The 18,882-nt window shown below is 51.0% G+C and overlaps 1 protein-coding gene across 1 annotated transcript in view; it reads left to right on the plus strand.

Annotated features, from left to right (window-relative positions):
* EPHA8 (EPH receptor A8) overlaps positions 1-18,882 on the plus strand; it is a 213,007-nt gene that overhangs the window by 154,981 nt on the left and 39,144 nt on the right. Inside the window, exons 4-7 of the mRNA XM_073656022.1 lie at positions 3,325-3,480; positions 6,578-6,913; positions 9,450-9,574; positions 18,167-18,329. Of these exons, the coding sequence (XP_073512123.1) occupies positions 3,325-3,480; positions 6,578-6,913; positions 9,450-9,574; positions 18,167-18,329 (780 nt within the window). The remainder of the gene's footprint in view (positions 1-3,324; positions 3,481-6,577; positions 6,914-9,449; positions 9,575-18,166; positions 18,330-18,882) is intronic.

The following is an 18,882-nucleotide window of genomic DNA, read 5'->3' on the forward strand; positions in this document are numbered from 1 at the left end:
CCTGGTATCCATGTCCCCCATCTGGGAATTCATGTCCCCCATCCAGGCATTCATGTCCCCCATCTGGGAATTTATGTCCCCCATCCGGGCATTCATGTCCCCCATCCAGGTATATATGTCCCCCATCCAAGTATTCATGTCCCCCATCCAGGTATTCATGTCCCCCATCCAGGCATACATGTCCCCCATCCAGGCATTCATGTCCGCCATCCAGGCATTCATGTCTCCCATCCAGGTATTCATGTCCCGAATCCAGGCATTCATGTCCCCCATCCTGGTATTCATGTCCCCCATCCTGGTATTCATGTCCCCCATCCAGGTATATATGTCCCCCATCCAGGTATACATGTTCCTCATCCATCCTGGTATACATGTCCCCCATCCTAGTATTCATGTCCCCCATCCAGGCATTCATGTCCCCCATCCAGGTATTCATGTCCCCCATCCTGGTATTCATGTCCCCCATCCTGGTATTCATGTCCCCCATCCAGGTATACATGTCCCCCATCCTGGTATACATGTTCCTCATCCATCCTGGTATACATGTCCCCCATCCTGGTATTCATGTCCCCCATCCAGGCATTCATGTCCCCCATCCAGGCATTCATGTCCCCCATCCAGGTATTCATGTCCCCCATCCTGGTATTCATGTCCCCCATCCTGGTATTCATGTCCCCCATCCAGGTATACATGTCCCCCATCCTGGTATACATGTTCCTCATCCATCCTGGTATACATGTCCCCCATCCTGGTATTCATGTCCCCCATCCAGGCATTCATGTCCCCCATCCAGGTATTCATGTCCCGCATCCAGGTGTTCATGTCTCCCATCCAGGTATTCATATACAGCATCCAGGTATTCATGTCTCCCATCCTGGCATCCATGTCCCGCATCCAGTCATTCATGTCCCGCATCCAGTCATTCATGTCCCCCATCCAGGCATTCATGTCCCCCATCCAGGAATTCATGTCCCCCATCCAGGCATTCATGTCCCTCATCCTGGTATCCATGTCCCCCATCCAAGTATGGTATTCATGTCGCCCTTTTCAGGTATGCATGTCCCCCATCCAGGCATACATGTCCCCCATCCAGGCATTCATGTCCCCCATCTGGGAATTCATGTCCCCCATCCGGGCATTCATGTCCCCCATCTGGGAATTTATGTCCCCCATCCGGGCATTCATGTCCCCCATCCAGGTATACATGTCCCCCATCCAGGCTTTCATGTCCCCTATCCGGGCATTCATGTCCCTCATCCAGGTATTCATGTCCCGCATCCAGGCATTCATGTCCCGCATCCATGTCCCACATCCAGGTATTCATGTCCCCCATGCTGATATTCATGTCCCCCATCCTTGTATTCATGTCCCCCATCCAGATATAACTGGAATTGAAGGTAGTGCATTACCATTATGCAGCAAGATGGCTTTTAGGCTTGTTTTGGATGAAGAGCCTCCATTCCTCTGGAAAATAACATATCTTCAGAGCTTCCATTAAACTGTTGATGTTGTTTCATGTCATAAGCTCGCCCTCCATGAAGAAGTATTGGACAAGATCTTTATCATGGTTGTGGACCAAATAAATCTGAACAGCAGCCGCTAGGAGCTGGGAACCTAAGAGCTCAGCCATATCTTCATACAATGTGCCCCACCCTGGCATACATGTACCCCATCCAGATATTCATGAACCCCATCCAGGTATTCATGCCCCCCATCCAGGTATACATGTCCCCCATCCTGGTATTCATGTCCCCCATCCTGGTATTCATGTTCCCCATCCTGGTATATGTGTCCCCCATCCTGGTATTCATGTCCCCTATCCTGGTATACATGTCCCCTATCCTGGTATACATGTCCCCTATCCTGGTATACATGTCCCCCATCCAGGTGTACATGTCCCCCATCCAGTTATTCATGTCCCCCATCCTGGTATTCATGTCCCCCATCCTGGTGTACATGTCCCCCATCCAGGTATGCATGTCCCCCAACCAGGTATGCATGTCCCCCATCCCGGTATTCATGTCCCCCATCCTGGTATACATGTCCCCCATCCAGGTATACATGTCCCTCATCCATCCTTGTATACATGTCCCCCATCCTGGTATTCATGTCCCCCATCCTGGTATTGATGTCCCCCATCTGGTATTGATGTCCCTCATCCTGGTATACATGTCCCCATCCAGGTATTCATGTCCCCCATCCTGGTATACATGTCCCCCATCCAGGCATTCATGTCCCCCATCCAGGTATTCATGTCCCCCATCCAGGTATTCATGTCCCCCATCCTGGTATACATGTCCCCCATCCAGGTATGCATGTCCCCCATCCAGGTATTAATGTCCCCCATCCTGGTATACATGTCCCCCATCCAGGTATACATGTCCCCCGTCCTGGTATACATGTCCCCCATCCAGGTATACATGTCCCTCATCCATCCTGGTATACATGTCCCCCATCCTGGTATTCATGTCCCCCATCCTGGTATTGATGTCCCCCATCCTGGTATTGATGTCCCTCATCCTGGTATACATGTCCCTCATCCTGGTATACATGTCCCCATCCAGGAATTCATGCCCCCCATCCTGGTATACATAGTGACCTTTCACATCCACAGCCCGTCTCTGCAGACTTCCATCTTCTCCGGTTTTCTGCAGCACATTCTGACATGGTGCCTTTAAAAATAATAGTGTGATTATAATGCCCCTAAATAAAAATATCTACTCTATGCATAGTTGCTGAATAATTGCCCCTCACTGTGCTTCCTGCACAAATAAGACCCCCACACTGTCTCTTTTATGGTACATGGCCTCCACACTGCCCTCTCTCTTTCAAACATCGCCCCTCTTCACACTGTCCTCTCATACTGTGCCCTCCCTTTGCTGTACAGTCTCTGTTATTGTGCCCACTACTCGGCATAATTTTCACTGCTTGCTGTGCCCCCAGACTGTCCCCCCATGCTTCCTCCTCTCTATACTGCTCCTCCACAATACCCAGTCTCTATATTGTGCTCCTGCACACTTTTTTCCCCCCATACTGTCTCCTCACACATTCCCTCCCTACTTCCCATCCTCACACTTCTTCATCACCCATTCCCTGTCCTGCTCCTCATTCTGTTTCCTCACACATCCCCCCACCCTCTCTCCCCCCTTCCCATCTCCCCATACTGTCTCCTTACATACCCCTCTCCCCATTCTATCTTCTTGTATGTCTGCTCCCCATATTTCTTCTTCACCCATAATAATCTCATGCGAGGAGTAGAATCGGCCCGCTACAGTGAAGTTCATTACTGTAATAACACTGACATGAGATTATTCTTTCTTGCAGCTTGCGATCTTGGATACTTCAAATCTTCACCCGGAGACCAACTCTGCTCCAAGTGTCCCCCATTTAGTCATTCCGATACCTTGGCTTCCCAGATCTGTGATTGTGATAACAACTATTACCGTTCCGCTACCGATCCGCCTTCTATAGCCTGCACACGTGAGTATAGTTCAGGGCGGCAGGATTTCGTCATCTCCTTTAGGAAGGTGTAGGGTTGTACCCTAAACCACTCATCTCTCTGAGCAGAACTCTCCGCCACAGTTGAGGGCTCCACAGTTGTCCCCAGGTTTCTTGTTCTTCCGGGCCCTCACCTTCCGTCTCCACATCAGAAACTTCTCTGGAGGCCGCCAGTTCCTCAATCACTTGGAAATTAACCAATATGACTTAAAACTGCTTTTCAATATAAATGAACAGCTTCTCCTGACGGACGAAAATGCCGCAGCTGTCGGCTGCACACTATAGCGAGCGCCCTGCTGCACCAGTCACAGTTGGTGTTGACACCACCTGGGGCCGCTTAGCTGCTTCGAGTCTGCTGTGAATAGTGACTACGGCATCTAGATGGTTAACAGAGCATGGGGGCTTCCTCTTTATCCCCATAGGCTTCCTGAGTTCATGATTGGGTGGTCCTGGTGGCCAAATAATGGCCTTAGAGTCTGCCGGCTATAGGGACCTGTTCAGAAAATGGCGACATTTAGGAGGTAAAAATTAAAATGTTTCATTTCTGGAATGCCACATTGCATTAACTCCTGCAATGCACCTGAAGGGTTAATAAACTACGTGAAAGCAGTTCTAAATACGTTGAGGGGTGCAGTTTTTAAATGTTTGGATATTTTTGAATGTATATGTAGCACCCCGAGGGCTCGGCTGCTACAGGGGTATTGCACCTCAGACCAGAGGTGTGGTATTCCACTCCCGGGTAAGGATGGAGTGTGGACCAGGGCTCGGTAGGCTGCATGCACCACACACACCCCATTTCCGAGGGACAGCTCAACGGTGCTCCCACTAGACAGAGTGCAGGCACGACAGCTTCTGTTCCTGGCTGGAGTGGGGAGGGGGGTGGAAAACCCAGTGGTGTAGGAGCAGATAGGGGTGGGTTTCTGGGCATAGGTAGGAGCCCATTGGTTGCTAGTCACCTGGGCTCGGGTGTCAGAAGAAGGTATAAAAGGTGGGCACCATCTTAGAACAGTAGTCGAGTTCAGCCAGTTCAGTCAGGAGGAGAAGAGGAGAGGAGCTCAGCCAGAGAGGGCTGACAGGGAGCTGTGGCTCAGTCTGGGCCCAGCTCCAGAGGCAGGCCTGGAGTGGAGGCCAGAAGCAGCAGAGAGAGAGGAGGAGGAACAGAAAGGAAGATAAGAAAGGAACTGGAACAGAGGAGAAAGGAAGCAAAGAACACAGAGAAAGGCCCAGAGACACGAAGGCAGAAGGAACCCCATATGCCCAGAGGAGATACTGGGTGAAGGGTTGGCAGAATAGGGTACCGGAACCCAAATTGGTGGAGGCGACTAATCCTCAGCCAAAACCGGAGGTTGTGACCACATCTTGGTGCGACCCCTCACTACATCCACCAGAAAGGCATACCGCATAGGGTCAGGGAAACCGGGAGAGGTTTCGCCAACAGAAGGCCCGAGGAAGCTGGACAAAGGTGGGTCACTGGTGGGGACGGCCAGTAGAAAGGAAGAGAGGGGAGCTCTGAACCACACTCTGGAATTGCCTGGGAGTTGACCGAGTCCCTCACCTGGTGGACGCAGCATGGCTTGGGCAGTCATCGCCTGCAGCATTGACCTGAATAACAACCTTGAGTAAAGCTTTGGAAACTGCAATTACAAGTCTCTGTGTTTCATCGCCGCACCAGCACCATCAGTACTGGGACACTCACACCATCACTACCACCATCATCCACATCAGCTGCCCTGAGGCCATACTCCTCCCGTGGGGAGTTATCCCATACTCGGCTGCGCAAACAACATCAGCCTCAGCGGTCTGCAGCGCAGCGGCGGTCCCCACTGACCGCAATCCACGGGTGGCGTAGTCGGACACTTATTCCAATACAAATAGACTGCCACTGGTTTGACCACCCTGGGCACGGACCGGGTCACCGCCACGGAGAACTACAACCCCCAGCGATCCGGCTCCGGGTATTCCCCCTGCATAGCAGCAGCAACACAGGCCCAGGGGGCGCGTCATATAGGTCCCCAAAGTCACTTCAAACTCACCTGAACAGGTCCCTAGAAAAATAAGTTTTTGTAAATTTCCTTGAAAACAAATGAAAAAATGACTGCTACAATTGTAAATCTTCCAACATTCTAAAAAAAAAATACAAGAACGTTTTACAGATGGTGCCGATGTCTCGCCGACATGAGAGAAACGTTATTAACTATTGTGTGTGGTGTGACTGTCTGGATTAAAGGGATAATCATCATTTAAAGTTTGAAAATTGGTAATTTTTAGACATTTTTGATACATTTCTGATATTTTTTATAAATAAATGCAAAACATATCGACCTATAGTAAATGTACCATTACCCTAAAGTGCAATGTGTCATGAAAAAACAATCTCAAAATCACCGGGATACATTGAAACTTAAAGTAACACATGTCAGATTTGAAAGCTTTGGCCTGGTCACTAAGGGCTTAAAATTCTGGTGCTTGCCTCCGTCGTCTGCAGCAGGCCCACCGTGTGGCATCCAACACTCGCGCCCTTCTCCAGGTCACCCGGTCATTGCTTCAGTTCAGATATCTTGCTTTTATACTGTTCTGTAGTTAAACCCTTTGATTTGTAATAATGACAAAATAATAATAATAATATTCACCTGGAAGGAGTCTTGTAAGCTTAAGTTTCGGGCCCTTCCTTCTGTACAGACGCCCATGTGGTGGAAGTGTTCAGTTTAGGGCCCTTCCTTCTGTACAGACGCCCATGTGTTGGAAGTGTTCAGTTTAGGGCCCTTCCTTCTATACAGATGCCCATGTGGTGGAAGTGTTCAGTTTAGGGCCCTTCCTTCTGTACAAACTCCCATGTGGTGGAAGTGTTCAGTTTAGGGCCCTTCCTTCTGTACAAACGCCCATGTGTTGGAAGTGTTCAGTTTAGGGCCCTTCCTTCTGTACAAACGCCCATGTGGTGGAAGTGTTCAGTTTAGGGCCCTTCCATCTGTACAAACGCCCATGTTTTGGAAGTGTTCAGTTTAGGGCCCTTCCTTCTGTACAGATGCCCATGTGGTGAAAGTGTTCAGTTTTGTCCTTTTTTCACCGTCTTCCTTTCTAGGTCCACCTTCTGCTCCAGTCAATCTCATCTCCAGCGTTAATGGCACCACCATAAATTTGGAGTGGAACCCACCAAGGGACACAGGTGGGCGCAGAGATGCCACATACAATGTCATTTGCCGTCGTTGTGCTTGGGATGCAGGTCAATGTGAGCCCTGTGGGGGCGGTGTTCGTTATACCCCCCAACAAATGAGCCTCACAAAGACTTCCCTTACAGTGGCAAATCTCCAGGCCCATATGAACTATACCTTCTGGGTGGAGGCTGTCAACGGGGTGTCCGACTTTAGCTTGGAGCAAAGGATGTTCTCCACAGTGAATATAACGACGAACCAGGCAGGTAGGACCCTCTGCAAAACCTGTGTGTTCTATAACTGGGGCCATATTGTTCTTCAGTATGATAATCGTCATCATAGCTTGACTAAATCCCAAGAAGGTTTTCTTCTACTCCTTATGCTGAATGTTCTTAGGGTGTTTGATGTCTATACATCAATTCCTGTGCCTCTGACTTAGCACAAAGGCTAAGGGTCCACACTGTATATTCAGAGAGATAGGAAATTAAGGAAGAGTCTGTCGAGGCCTCCATGGAAGCATCCCAATGACTAAGAGGTTGAATCAGCAGAGCGTGACGTAGAGAAGACCTCACATATAAAGCCTCCAGAACTGCAGGTCATATCAGGAAGCGAGGTTCACGAGTGGGCACAAATGGAGAGTGGAAATTAATGGAGGGTGGTCACTGAGGAAGAGTGATCACTGAAGGAGAGTGATTACTGATGGATGATGGTCACTGATGGAGGGTGGTCACAGATGGATGGTGGTCACTGATGGATGGTGGTCACTGAGGAAGAGTGATCACTGAAGGAGAGTGATTACTGATGGATGGTGGTCACTGATGGAGGGTGGTCACAGATGGATGGTGGTCACTGATGGATGGTGGTCACTGAGGAAGAGTGATCACTGAAGGAGAGTGATTACTGATGGATGGTGGTCACAGATGGATGGTGGTCACTGATGGATGGTGGTCGCTGATGGATGGTGGTCACTGAGGAAGAGTGATCACTGAAGGAGAGTGATTACTGATGGATGGTGGTCACAGATGGATGGTGGTCACTGATGGATGGTGGTCGCTGATGGATGGTAGTCACTGAGGAAGAGTGATCACTGAAGGAGAGTGATTACTGATGGATGGTGGTCACTGATGGAGGGTGGTCACAGATGGATGGTGGTCACTGATGGATGGTGGTCACTGAGGAAGAGTGATCACTGAAGGAGAGTGATTACTTCACTAAAGAATAGAAGAATAAAGAATAGAAGAAGCTGTTGGACAGTGGTCATTAAGGAGCGTGGTCACTGAGTGAGAATAGAAACTGATGGAGAGGGGTCGCCGGATTGAGAGTGATCAGTAAAGGAGAGTAGAAACTGATGGCGAGTGATGACTAAGAGAGGGTGATCACTGAAGGAGAAGATGAAGAGTGGTTGCTGAGGGAGAGGTGCTGTTGAACGAGAGTGGTCATTGATGGGGAATGATCACTGATGTACAGTGGCTACTAAGGGAGAGTTGTCACGGATGGAAAGTGGTCGCCTATGGACAGTGGACATTGATGGAGAGTGGTCACAGATGGATGGTGGTCACTGATGGATAGTGGTCACTGATGGATGGTGGTCGCTGATGCATGGTGGTCACTGGTCACTGATGGATGGTGGTCACTGATGGAGGGTGGTCACTGATGGATGGTGGTTGCTGATGGAGGGTGGTCACAGATGGATGGTGGTCACAGATGGATGGTGGTCATTGATGGATGGTGGTCACAGATGGATGGTGGTCACTGATGGATGGTGGTCGCTGATGGATAGTGGTCGCTGATGGATAGTGGTCACAGATGGATGGTGGTCACAGATGGATGGTGGTCGCTGATGGATGGTGGTCGCTGATGGAGGGTGGTCACTGATGGAGGGTGGTCACTGATGGATGGTGGTCACTGATGGATGGTGGTCGCTGATGGATGGTGGTCACAGATGGATGGTGGTCACTGATGGATGGTGGTCACTGATGGATGGTGGTCACAGATGGATGGTGGTCACTGATGGATGGTGGTCACTGATGGATGGTGGTCGCTGATGGATGGTGGTCACGGATGGTGGTCACAGATGGATGGTGGTCACTGATGGATGGTGGTCACAGATGGATGGTGGTCACTGATGGATGGTGGTCACTGATGGAGGGTGGTCACTGATGGATGGGGGTCACTGATGGAGGGTAGTCACTGATGGAGGGTGGTCACTGATGGATGGTGGTCGCTGATGGATGGTGGTCACAGATGGATGGTGGTCACGGATGGTGGTCACTGATGGATGGTGGTCACTGATGGATGGTGGTCACAGATGGATGGTTGTCACTGATGGATGGTGGTCACTGATGGATGGTGGTCACTGATGGATGGTGGTCAAAGATGGATGGTGGTCACTGATGGATGGTGGTCATAGATGGATGGTGGTCACTGATGGATGGTGGTCGCTGAAGGAAAATGGTCACTATGGGAGAGTGGATACTTCAGAGGAGTGGTAGCAAAGACAAAATTGATTGCTGTTGGAGAGTGGTCACTGAGGGAAAGTGGTCACTGATGGAGGGTGGTCACTGATGGAGGGTGGTCACTAATGGACGGTGGTCACTGATGGAGGGTGGTCACTGATGGATGGTGGTCACTGATTGATGGTGGTCACTGAGGGAAAGTGGTTACTGAAAAAGAGAGGTCACTAAAATATGATTGACGGTAAGAGAGGAAGAAGATTATTTATAGGATATATGGGATTATTGGGATAATATTTCATCATTTTTTAGCAGGTTAAATAATTGCAGCTTTTCTGTCATCTGTCAGCCCCTTCTCAAGTTGTGGTAATTCGTAAAGAGAAGATCTCGCAAAACAGCGTGACCCTAATATGGCAAGAACCTGACCAGCCAAACGGCATCATATTGGAGTACGAGATCAAATACTTTGAGAAGGTGATTACTTAGAACTATCCAATACATTATACCTTTTTTGTCCGTGAGTTTGTATATAACTTTTCCCCTTTAATGTCATAATCTGTCCAAATCCGTTCAGAAATACGCTGAAATTTGTGGTTGCGTAAATCTGCACACCCTACACTAATACTGTGGTGCAGTCCTCTGTGAATTTCTGGCAGCGTTCAGTCTTTTTGGGTTGGGGTCTATCAGCACGACACATCTAGAACTGGCGATCTTTGCCCCCTCCTCCTTGCAGCAGCTCCACATCTGTCAGATTGTGAGGGCATCTCCTATGTACAGCGCCCTCTGCAGGTCACCACAGACACTTGGGTTCAGGTCTGAGCTTGGGCTCTGCCGTTCCAGAACTTCCATCTTCTTCTGGTGAATCCATTTGTTGATTTGGAGGTCGCTTACGGTCGTTGTTGCACTGAAAGATGAAATTCCTCATCTTCAGCTTTTTAGCAAAGGCCTGAAGGTTTAATTGTGAAATTGACTAACATTTGAATCTTTCCATAATTCCTACCCCTTGACTTAAGTCCCAGTCCCAGCTGCCGAAAAACAGTCCCACAGCATAATGCTGCCTCCACCATGTCTCACTGTGGGTTTGGGGTTCCTTTGGTGATGCACAGTGTTGGCTTTGCACCTTTTTGGAATTATGGCAAAAAAAAATTCATCCTTGGTTTCATCAGACCATAACTCATTTTCCCACATGATTTTGGTCAGACTTAGTCAGGCTGAAAGTATTTGGATGTTTTTCATTGTAAGAAAAGGCCAGACATATAAAGAATACAGGATGCAGTACACAAGCAGGACTTGCCAGAAATTCCTGCAGCTCCTTTAATGTTGCTGTCTGGCTCTTGGCCACCTCTTGGACCAATTATCTTCTTGTCTTTTCATCAATTTTTTAGGGCCGTACAGATGGAAATGTTTTTGTACCCATGCTCTCTCCGCTGCTATCCTTGATATATTTAATACGTTTTTACACTTTTATCCATGATGTTTCTGTGACGCCTCAATATTCCCAGCACTGCCCCTGCTGTTCTCAGTCTCAGCCATTTCCCCTGCACCTGTGCTGCCATTCTCTGCCTTCACCGTTTTCCCAGCTCCTGTGCTGCCATTCTCATTCTACACTGTTACCCCTGCTCCTGTGCTGCCATTCTCCACCTTCACCATTTCCCCTGCTCTTGTGCTGCCTTTCTCCACCTTCACCATTTCCCCTGCTCCTGTGCTGCCATTCTCCACCTTCACCGCTTCCCCTGCTCCTGTGCTTTACTTTTCAGTCTCTACCATTTACCCTGCTCTTGTGCTGCTGTTCTCAGTCTCCACAGTTTCCCCTGCTCCTGTGCTGCTGTTCTCAGTCTCCACCATTTCCCCTGCTTCTCTGCTGCCATTCTCCACCTTGTCCGCTTCCTCTGTTCTTGTGCTGCCATTCTCAGTCTCCACCGTTTCCCCTGTTCCTGTGCTGATCCATGCACTTAATAGCCTCTGTCAGGACTGTACACATACTGGCTGGTGACCAGTCCATGTATTATTATTTATCCTATTTAGTATATCAAGGCTGCATTATACAATATATGTACTTTTTACCTTTTGTGTCTCCCCCATTTCCTCATAGACTGTAAGCTTGCGAGCAGGGCCCTCACTCCTTTCGATTTGAGATATGCTTATTCTGTGTTGTCTGTATATGTCCCCCCTAAAATTTGTAAAGTGCTGCGGAATATGTTGGCGCTATAAAAATAAAAACTATTATTATTATTATTATTCTCAGTCCCTACCATTTACTCTGCTCCTGTGCTGCCATTTTCTACCTTATCCACTTCCCCTGCTCCTGTACTGCCGTTATCAGTCTCCACTGTTTCCCCTGCTCCTGTGCTGCTGTTCTCCGTCTCCACGGTTTCCCCTGCTCCTGTGCTGCTGTTCTCAGTCTCGACCATTTCCCCTGTTCCTGTGCTGCCATTCTCCACCTTCACCATTTCCCCTGCTCCTGTGCTGCTGTTATCAGTCTCCTCCATTTCCCCTGCTCCTGTGGTGTCATTCTCCACCTTTACCGCTTCCCCTGCTCCTGTGCTGCCGTTATCAGTCTCCGCTATTTCCCCTGTTCCTGTGCTGCCATTCTCCACTTTCACCATTTCCCCTGCTCCTGTGCTCCTGTTATCAATCTCCACCATTTCTCCTGCTCCTGTGCTGCCATTCTCTACTCTACATAGTTACCCCTGCTCATGTGCTTCCATTCTCCACCTTCACCACTTCCCTTGCTCCTGTGCTGCTGTTCTCAGTCTCAGCCATTTTCCCTGCTCCTGTGCTGCCATTCTCTGCCTTCACCGTTTTCCTTGCTCCTGTGCTGCCATTTTCATTCTACACTGTTACCCCTGCTCATTTGCTGCCATTCTCCACCTTCACCGCTTCCCCTGCTCTTGTGCTGCCATTCTCCACCTTCACCGCTTCCCCTGCTCCTGGGCTTTACTTTTCAGTCTCTACCATTTACCCTGCTCCTGTGCTTCCATTCTCAGTCTCCACAGTTTCCCCTGCTCCTGTGCTGCTGTTCTCAGTCTCCACCATTTCACCGGCTCCTGTTCTGCCATTCTTTGCCTTCACCATTTCCCCTGATCTTGTGCTGCAATTGTCCACATTCACTGTTTCCCCTGCTTCTCTGCTGCCATTCTCCACCTTGTCCGCTTCCCCTGTTCTTGTGCTGCTATTCTCAGTCTCCACCATTTCCCCTGCTCCTGTGCTGATATTCTCAGTCTCTACCATTTACTCTGCTCCTGTGCTGCCTTTCTCTACCTTATCCACTTCTCCTGCTCCTGTGCTGCTGTTATCAGTCTCCACTGTTTCCCCTGCTCCTGTGCTGCTGTTTTCCATCTCCACGGTTTCCTCTGCTTCTGTGCTGCCCTTCTCCACTCTACACCATTTCCCCTGTGCCTGTGCTGCTGTTCTCAGTCTTCACCGCTTTCCCTTCTCCTGTGCTGCCGTTATCAGTCTGCATTGTTTCCCCTACTCCTGTGCTGCCGTTCTCCACCATTTCCCCTGCTCCTGTGCTGTGTTTTCTGTCTCCACCACTTCCCCTGCTCCTGAGCTGCTGTTCTCCACCATTTCCCCTGCTCCTGTGCTGTGTTTTCAGTCTCCACCACTTCTCCTGCTCCTGTGCTGCCATTCTCCACCATTTCCCCTGCTCCTGTACTGCTGTTATCAGTCTGCACTGTTTCCCCTGCTTCTGTGCTGCTGTTCTCCACCATTTCCCCTGCTCCTGTGCTGCTGTTATCAGTCTGCACTGTTTTCCCTGCTCCTGTGCTGCTGCTCTCCACCATTTCCCCTGCTCCTGTGCTGCCGTTATCAGTTTGCACTGTTTCCCCTGCTCCTGTGCTACCGTTTTCAGTCTAAACCTCTTCCGCTGCTCCTGTGCTGCCTTTCTCCACCATTTCCCCTGCTCCTGTGCTGTCGTTCTCCACCATTTCCCCTGCTCCTGTGCTGCCGTTCTCCACCACTTCCCCTGCTCCTGTGCTGCCGGTCTCCACCATTTCCCCTGCTCCTGTGCTGCCGTTTTCAGTCTCCACCATTTCCCCTGCTCCTGTGCTGCCATTCTCCACCATTTCCCCTGCTCCTGTGCTGCCATTCTCCAACATTTCCCCTGCTCCTGTGCTGTCGTTCTCCACCATTTCCCCTGCTCCTGTGCTGCCATTCTCCACCACTTCCCCTGCTCCTGTGCTGCCATTTCCCACCATTTCCCCTGCTCCTGTGCTGCCGTTCTCTACCATTTCCCCTGCTCCTGTGCTGCCATTCTCCACCACTTCCCCTGCTCCTGTGCTGCCGTTTCCCACCATTTCCCCTGCTCCTGTGCTGCCGTTCTCTACCATTTCCCCTGCTCCTGTGCTGCCGTTCTCCACCATTTCCCTTGCTCCTGTGCTGCCGTTCTCCACCATTTCTTCTGCTCCCGTGCTGCCGTTCTCCACCATTTCCCCTGCTCCAGTGCTGCCATTCTCCACCATTTCCCCTGCTCCTGTGCTGTCGTTCTCCACCATTTCCCCTGCTCCTGTGCTGCCATCCTCCAACACTTCCCCTGCTCCTGTGCTGCCGTTCTCCACCATTTTCCCTGCTCCTGTGCTGCCATTCTCCACCATTTCCCCTGCTACTGTGCTGCCGTTCTCCGCCATTTCCACTGCTCCTGTGCTGTTGTTCTCCACCATTTCCCCTGCTCCTGTGCTGCCATTCTCCACCATTTCCCCTGCTCCTGTGCTGCCATTCTCCACCATTTCCCCTGCTCCTGTGCTGCCGTTCTCCACCATTTCCCTTGCTCCTGTGCTGCCGTTCTCCATCATTTCCCCTGCTCCTGTGCTGTCAATCTCCACCATTTCCTCTGCTCCTGTGCTGCCGTTCTCCACCATTTCCTCTGCTCCCGTGCTGCCGTTCTCCACCATTTCCCCTGCTCCTGTGCTGTCATTCTCCACCATTTCCCCTGCTCCTGTGCTGCCGTTCTCCACCATTTCCCCTGCTCCTTTGCTGCCGTTCTCCACCATTTCCCCTGCTCCTGTGCTGCCGTTCTCCACCATTTCCCCTGCTCCTGTGCTGCCGTTCTCCACCATTTCCCCTGCTCCTGTGCTGGCGTTCTCCACCACTTCCCCTGCTCCTGTGCTGTCGTTCTCCACCATTTCCCCTGCTCTTGTGCTGCCATCCTCCACCACTCCACCACTTCCCCTGCTCCTGTGCTGCCGTTTTCCACCATTTCCCCTGCTCCTGTGCTGCCGTTCTCTACCATTTCCCCTGCTCCTGTGCTGGCGTTCTCCACCATTTCCCTTGCTCTTGTGCTGCCGTTCTGCACCATTTCCCTTGCTCCTGTGCTGATGTTCTCCACTATTTCCCCTGCTCCTCTGCTGCCTTTCTCCACCATTTCCCCTGCTCCTGTGCTGTCGTTCTCCACCATTTCCCCTGCTCCTGTGCTGCCATTCTCCACCATTTCCCTTGCTCCTGTGCTGCCGTTCTCCACCATTTCACCTGCTCCTGTGCTGCCGTTCTCCACCATTTCCCCTGCTCCTGTGCTGCCATTCTCCGCCATTTCCCCTGCTCCTGTGCTGCCATTCTCCACCATTTCCCCTGCTCCTGTGCTGCCATTCTCCACCATTTCCCCTGCTCCTGTGCTGTCATTCTCCACCATTTCCCCTGCTCCTGTGCTGCCATTCTCCACCATTTCCACTGCTCCTTTGCTGCCGTTCTCCACCATTTCCCTTGCTCCTGTGCTGCCGTTCTCCACCATTTCCCCTGCTCCTGTGCTGCCGTTCTCCACCATTTCCCCTGCTCCTGTGCTGCCGTTCTACACCATTTCCCCTGCTCCTGTGCTGCCGTTCTCCACCATTTCCCCTGCTCCTGTGCTGTCGTTCTCCACCATTTCCCCTGCTTCTGTGCTGCCATCCTCCACCACTTCCCCTGCTCCTGTGCTGCCGTTCTCCACCATTTCCCCTGCTCCTGTGCTGCCAGTCTCCACCATTTCCCCTGCTCCTGTGCTGCCGTTCGCCACCATTTCCACTGCTCCTGTGCTGTTGTTCTCCACCATTTCCCCTGCTCCTGTGCTGCCATTCTCCACCACTTCCCCTGCTCCTGTGCTGCCGTTTTCCACCATTTCCCCTGCTCCTGTGCTGCCGTTCTCTACCATTTCCCCAGCTCCTGTGCTGCCGTTCTCCACCATTTCCCTTGCTCCTGTGCTGTCGTTCTCCACCATTTCCCTTGCTCCTGTGCTGCCGTTCTCCACCATTTCCCCTGCTCCTGTGCTGCCGTTCTCCACCATTTCCCTTGCTCCTGTGCTGCCGTTCTTCATCATTTCCCCTGCTCCTGTGCTGTCAATCTCCACCATTTCCTCTGGTCCTGTGCAACCGTTCTCCACCATTTCCCCTGCTCCTGTGCTGCCGTTCTCCACCATTTCCCCTGCTCCTGTGCTGCCGTTCTCCACCATTTCCCCTGCTCCTGTGCTGTCGTTCTCCACCATTTCCCCTGCTCCTGTGCTGCCATCCTCCACCACTTCCCCTGCTCCTGTGCTGCCGTTTTCCACCATTTCCCCTGCTCCTGTGCTGCCGTTCTCTACCATTTCCCCTGCTCCTGTGCTGCCATTCTCCACCATTTCCCTTGCTCCTGTGCTGCCGTTCTGCACCATTTCCCTTGCTTCTGTGCTGGGGTTCTCCACCATTTCCCTTGCTCCTGTGCTGCCGTTCTCCATCATTTCCCCTGCTCCTGTGCTGTCAATCTCCACCATTTCCTCTGCTCCTCTGCAACCGTTCTCCACCATTTCCTCTGCTCCTGTGCTGCCGTTCTCCACCATTTCCCCTGCTCCTGTGCTGCCGTTCTACACTATTTCCCCTGCTCCTTTGCTGCTGTTCTTCACCATTTCCCTTGCTCCTGTGCTGCCATTCTCCACCATTTCCCCTGCTCCTGTGCTGCCGTTCTCCACCATTTCCCCTGCTCCTGTGCTGCCGTTCTCCACCATTTCCCCTGCTCCTGTGCTGCCGTTCTCCACCACTTCCCCTGCTCCTGTGCTGCCGTTCTCCACCATTTCCCCTGCTCCTGTGCTGCCATTCTCCACCATTTCCCCTGCTCCTGTGCTGCCGTTCGCCACCATTTCCACTGCTCCTGTGCTGTTGTTCTCCACCATTTCCCCTGCTCCTGTGCTGCCATTCTCCACCACTTCCCCTGCTCCTGTGCTGCCGTTTTCCACCATTTCCCCTGCTCCTGTGCTGCCGATCTCTACCATTTCCCCAGCTCCTGTGCTGCCATTCTCCACCATTTCCCTTGCTCCTGTGCTGTCGTTCTGCACCATTTCCCTTGCTCCTGTGCTGCCGTTCTCCACCATTTCCCCTGCTCCTGTGCTGCCGTTCTCCACCATTTCCCTTGCTCCTGTGCTGCCGTTCTCCATCATTTCCCCTGCTCCTGTGCTGTCAATATCCACCATTTCCTCTGCTCCTGTGCAACCGTTCTCCACCATTTCCCCTGCTCCTGTGCTGCCGTTCTCCACCATTTCCCCTGCTCCTGTGCTGCCGTTCTCCACCATTTCCCCTGCTCCTGTGCTGTCGTTCTCCACCATTTCCCCTGCTCCTGTGCTGCCATCCTCCACCACTTCCCCTGCTCCTGTGCTGCCGTTTTCCACCATTTCCCCTGCTCCTGTGCTGCTGTTCTCTACCATTTCCCCTGCTCCTGTGCTGCCGTTCTCCACCATTTCCCTTGCTCCTGTGCTGCCGTTCTGCACCATTTCCCTTGCTCCTGTGCTGGGGTTCTCCACTATTTCCCCTGCTCCTGTGCTGCCGTTCTCCACCATTTCCCTTGCTCCTGTGCTGCCGTTCTCCACCATTTCCCCTGCTCCTGTGCTGCCGTTCTCCACCATTTCCTCTGCTCCTGTGCTGCCGTTCTCCACCATTTACCCTGCTCCTGTGCTGCCGTTCTCCACCATTTCCCTTGCTCCTGTGCTGCCGTTCTCCACCATTTCCCCTGCTCCTGTGCTGCCATTCTCCACCATTTTCCCTGCTCCTGCGCTGCCATTCTCCACCATTTCCCTTGCTCCTGTGCTGCCGTTCTCCACCGTTTCCCCTGCCTCTGTGCTGCCGTTCTCCACCATTTCCCCTGCTCCTGTGCTGCCGTTCTCCACCATTTCCTCTGCTCCTGTGCTGCCGTTCTCCACCATTTCCCTTGCTCCTGTGCTGCCGTTCTCCACCATTTCTCGTGCTCCTGTGCTGCCGTTCTCCACCATTTCCCCTGCTCCTGTGCTGCCGTTCTCCACCATTTCCCCTGCTCCTGTGCTGCCTTTCTCCACCATTTCCCCTGCTCCTGTGCTGTCGTTCTCTACCATTTCCCCTGCTCCTGTGCTGCCGTTCTCCACCATTTCCCTTGCTCTTGTGCTGCCGTTCTCCACCATTTCACCTGCTCCTGTGCTGCCGTTCTCCACTATTTCCCCTGCTCCTGTGCTGCCGTTCTCCACCATTTCCTCTTCTCCTGTGCTGCCGTTCTCCACCATTTCCCCTGCTCCTGAGCTGCCATTTTCAGTCTCCTCCATTTCCCTTGCTCCTGTGCTTCCGTTCTCCACCATTTCGCCTGCTCCTGTGCTGCTGTTCTCCACTATTTCCCCTGCTCCTGTGCTGCCGTTCTCCACCATTTCCCCTGCTCCTGTGCTGCCATTCTCCACCATTTCCCCTGCTCCTGTGCTGCCATTTTCAGTCTCCACCATTTCCCTTGCTCCTGTGCTGCCGTGCTCCACCATTTCGCCTGCTCCTGTGCTGCTGTTCTCCACCATTTCCCCTGCTCCTCAGTCTTCACCGTTTTCCCTCTTAGGTAACGTGCCTGCCTAGCATTTCTCGGACCCCTTTGGAGCACAGCGCCCCTAATATCTTAGTGTAATTATGTGATAAGATATAGAAATTATATTCTTCTTACAATGAAGATCTAATATCAGCAGAACATTTTCCACCGTTTTGCTCCGGGCAGAGATCTGATGTTTGGTTGTTTTCCTTCCTGCACCTCCCTGATCCACCGCACTTGTTTATACACTATAGCTACCATGTGTTTTATTCGCTCCTATTCATCAGGATTCTGCGACATTTGCTATATTTTTTATTTTAGGATAAGGAGATGCAAAGCTATTCTACACTGAAGGCTGCGGAGACTCGGGCCGTAGTGACCGGACTCAAGCCGTCGACCCGCTATGTCTTCCAGGTCCGGGCCCGCACCTCTGCTGGCTGTGGGCGATTCAGCCAAACGGTAGAAGTGGAAACTACAAAAGAATGTAAGTAATGTGGAACATGAAGTGAAAACTACATATATATATATATATATATATATATATACATATATAGGGATACTTTACATCTGCCTACTGTTACATACTGTAATATGTGCTGTATTGTCATTATACTCCATATCTGCAGTTATATACTGTAATATGTGCTGTATAGTCATTATACTCCATATCTGCCCTGTTATATACTGTAATATGTGCTGTATAGTCATTATACTCCATATCTGCAGTTATATACTGTAATATGTGCTGTATAGTCATTATACTTCATATCTGCCCTGTTATATAGTGTAATATGTGCTGTATAGTCATTATACTCCATATCTGCCTGCTATATATACTGTAATATGTGCTGTATAGTCATTATACTTCATATCTGCCCTGTTATATAGTGTAATATGTGCTGTATAGTCATTATACTCCATATCTGCCTGCTATATATACTGTAATATGTGCTGTATAGTCATTATACTCCATATCTGCCCTGTTATATACTGTAATATGTGCTGTATAGTCATTATACTCCATATCTGCAGTTATA

Source organism: Phyllobates terribilis, unplaced genomic scaffold (genome assembly GCF_046119375.1).
Source record: "Phyllobates terribilis strain yellow unplaced genomic scaffold, ASM4611937v1 Scaffold_12__6_contigs__length_324123572, whole genome shotgun sequence".
In the NCBI taxonomy this organism is placed as follows: Eukaryota; Metazoa; Chordata; class Amphibia; order Anura; family Dendrobatidae; genus Phyllobates; species Phyllobates terribilis.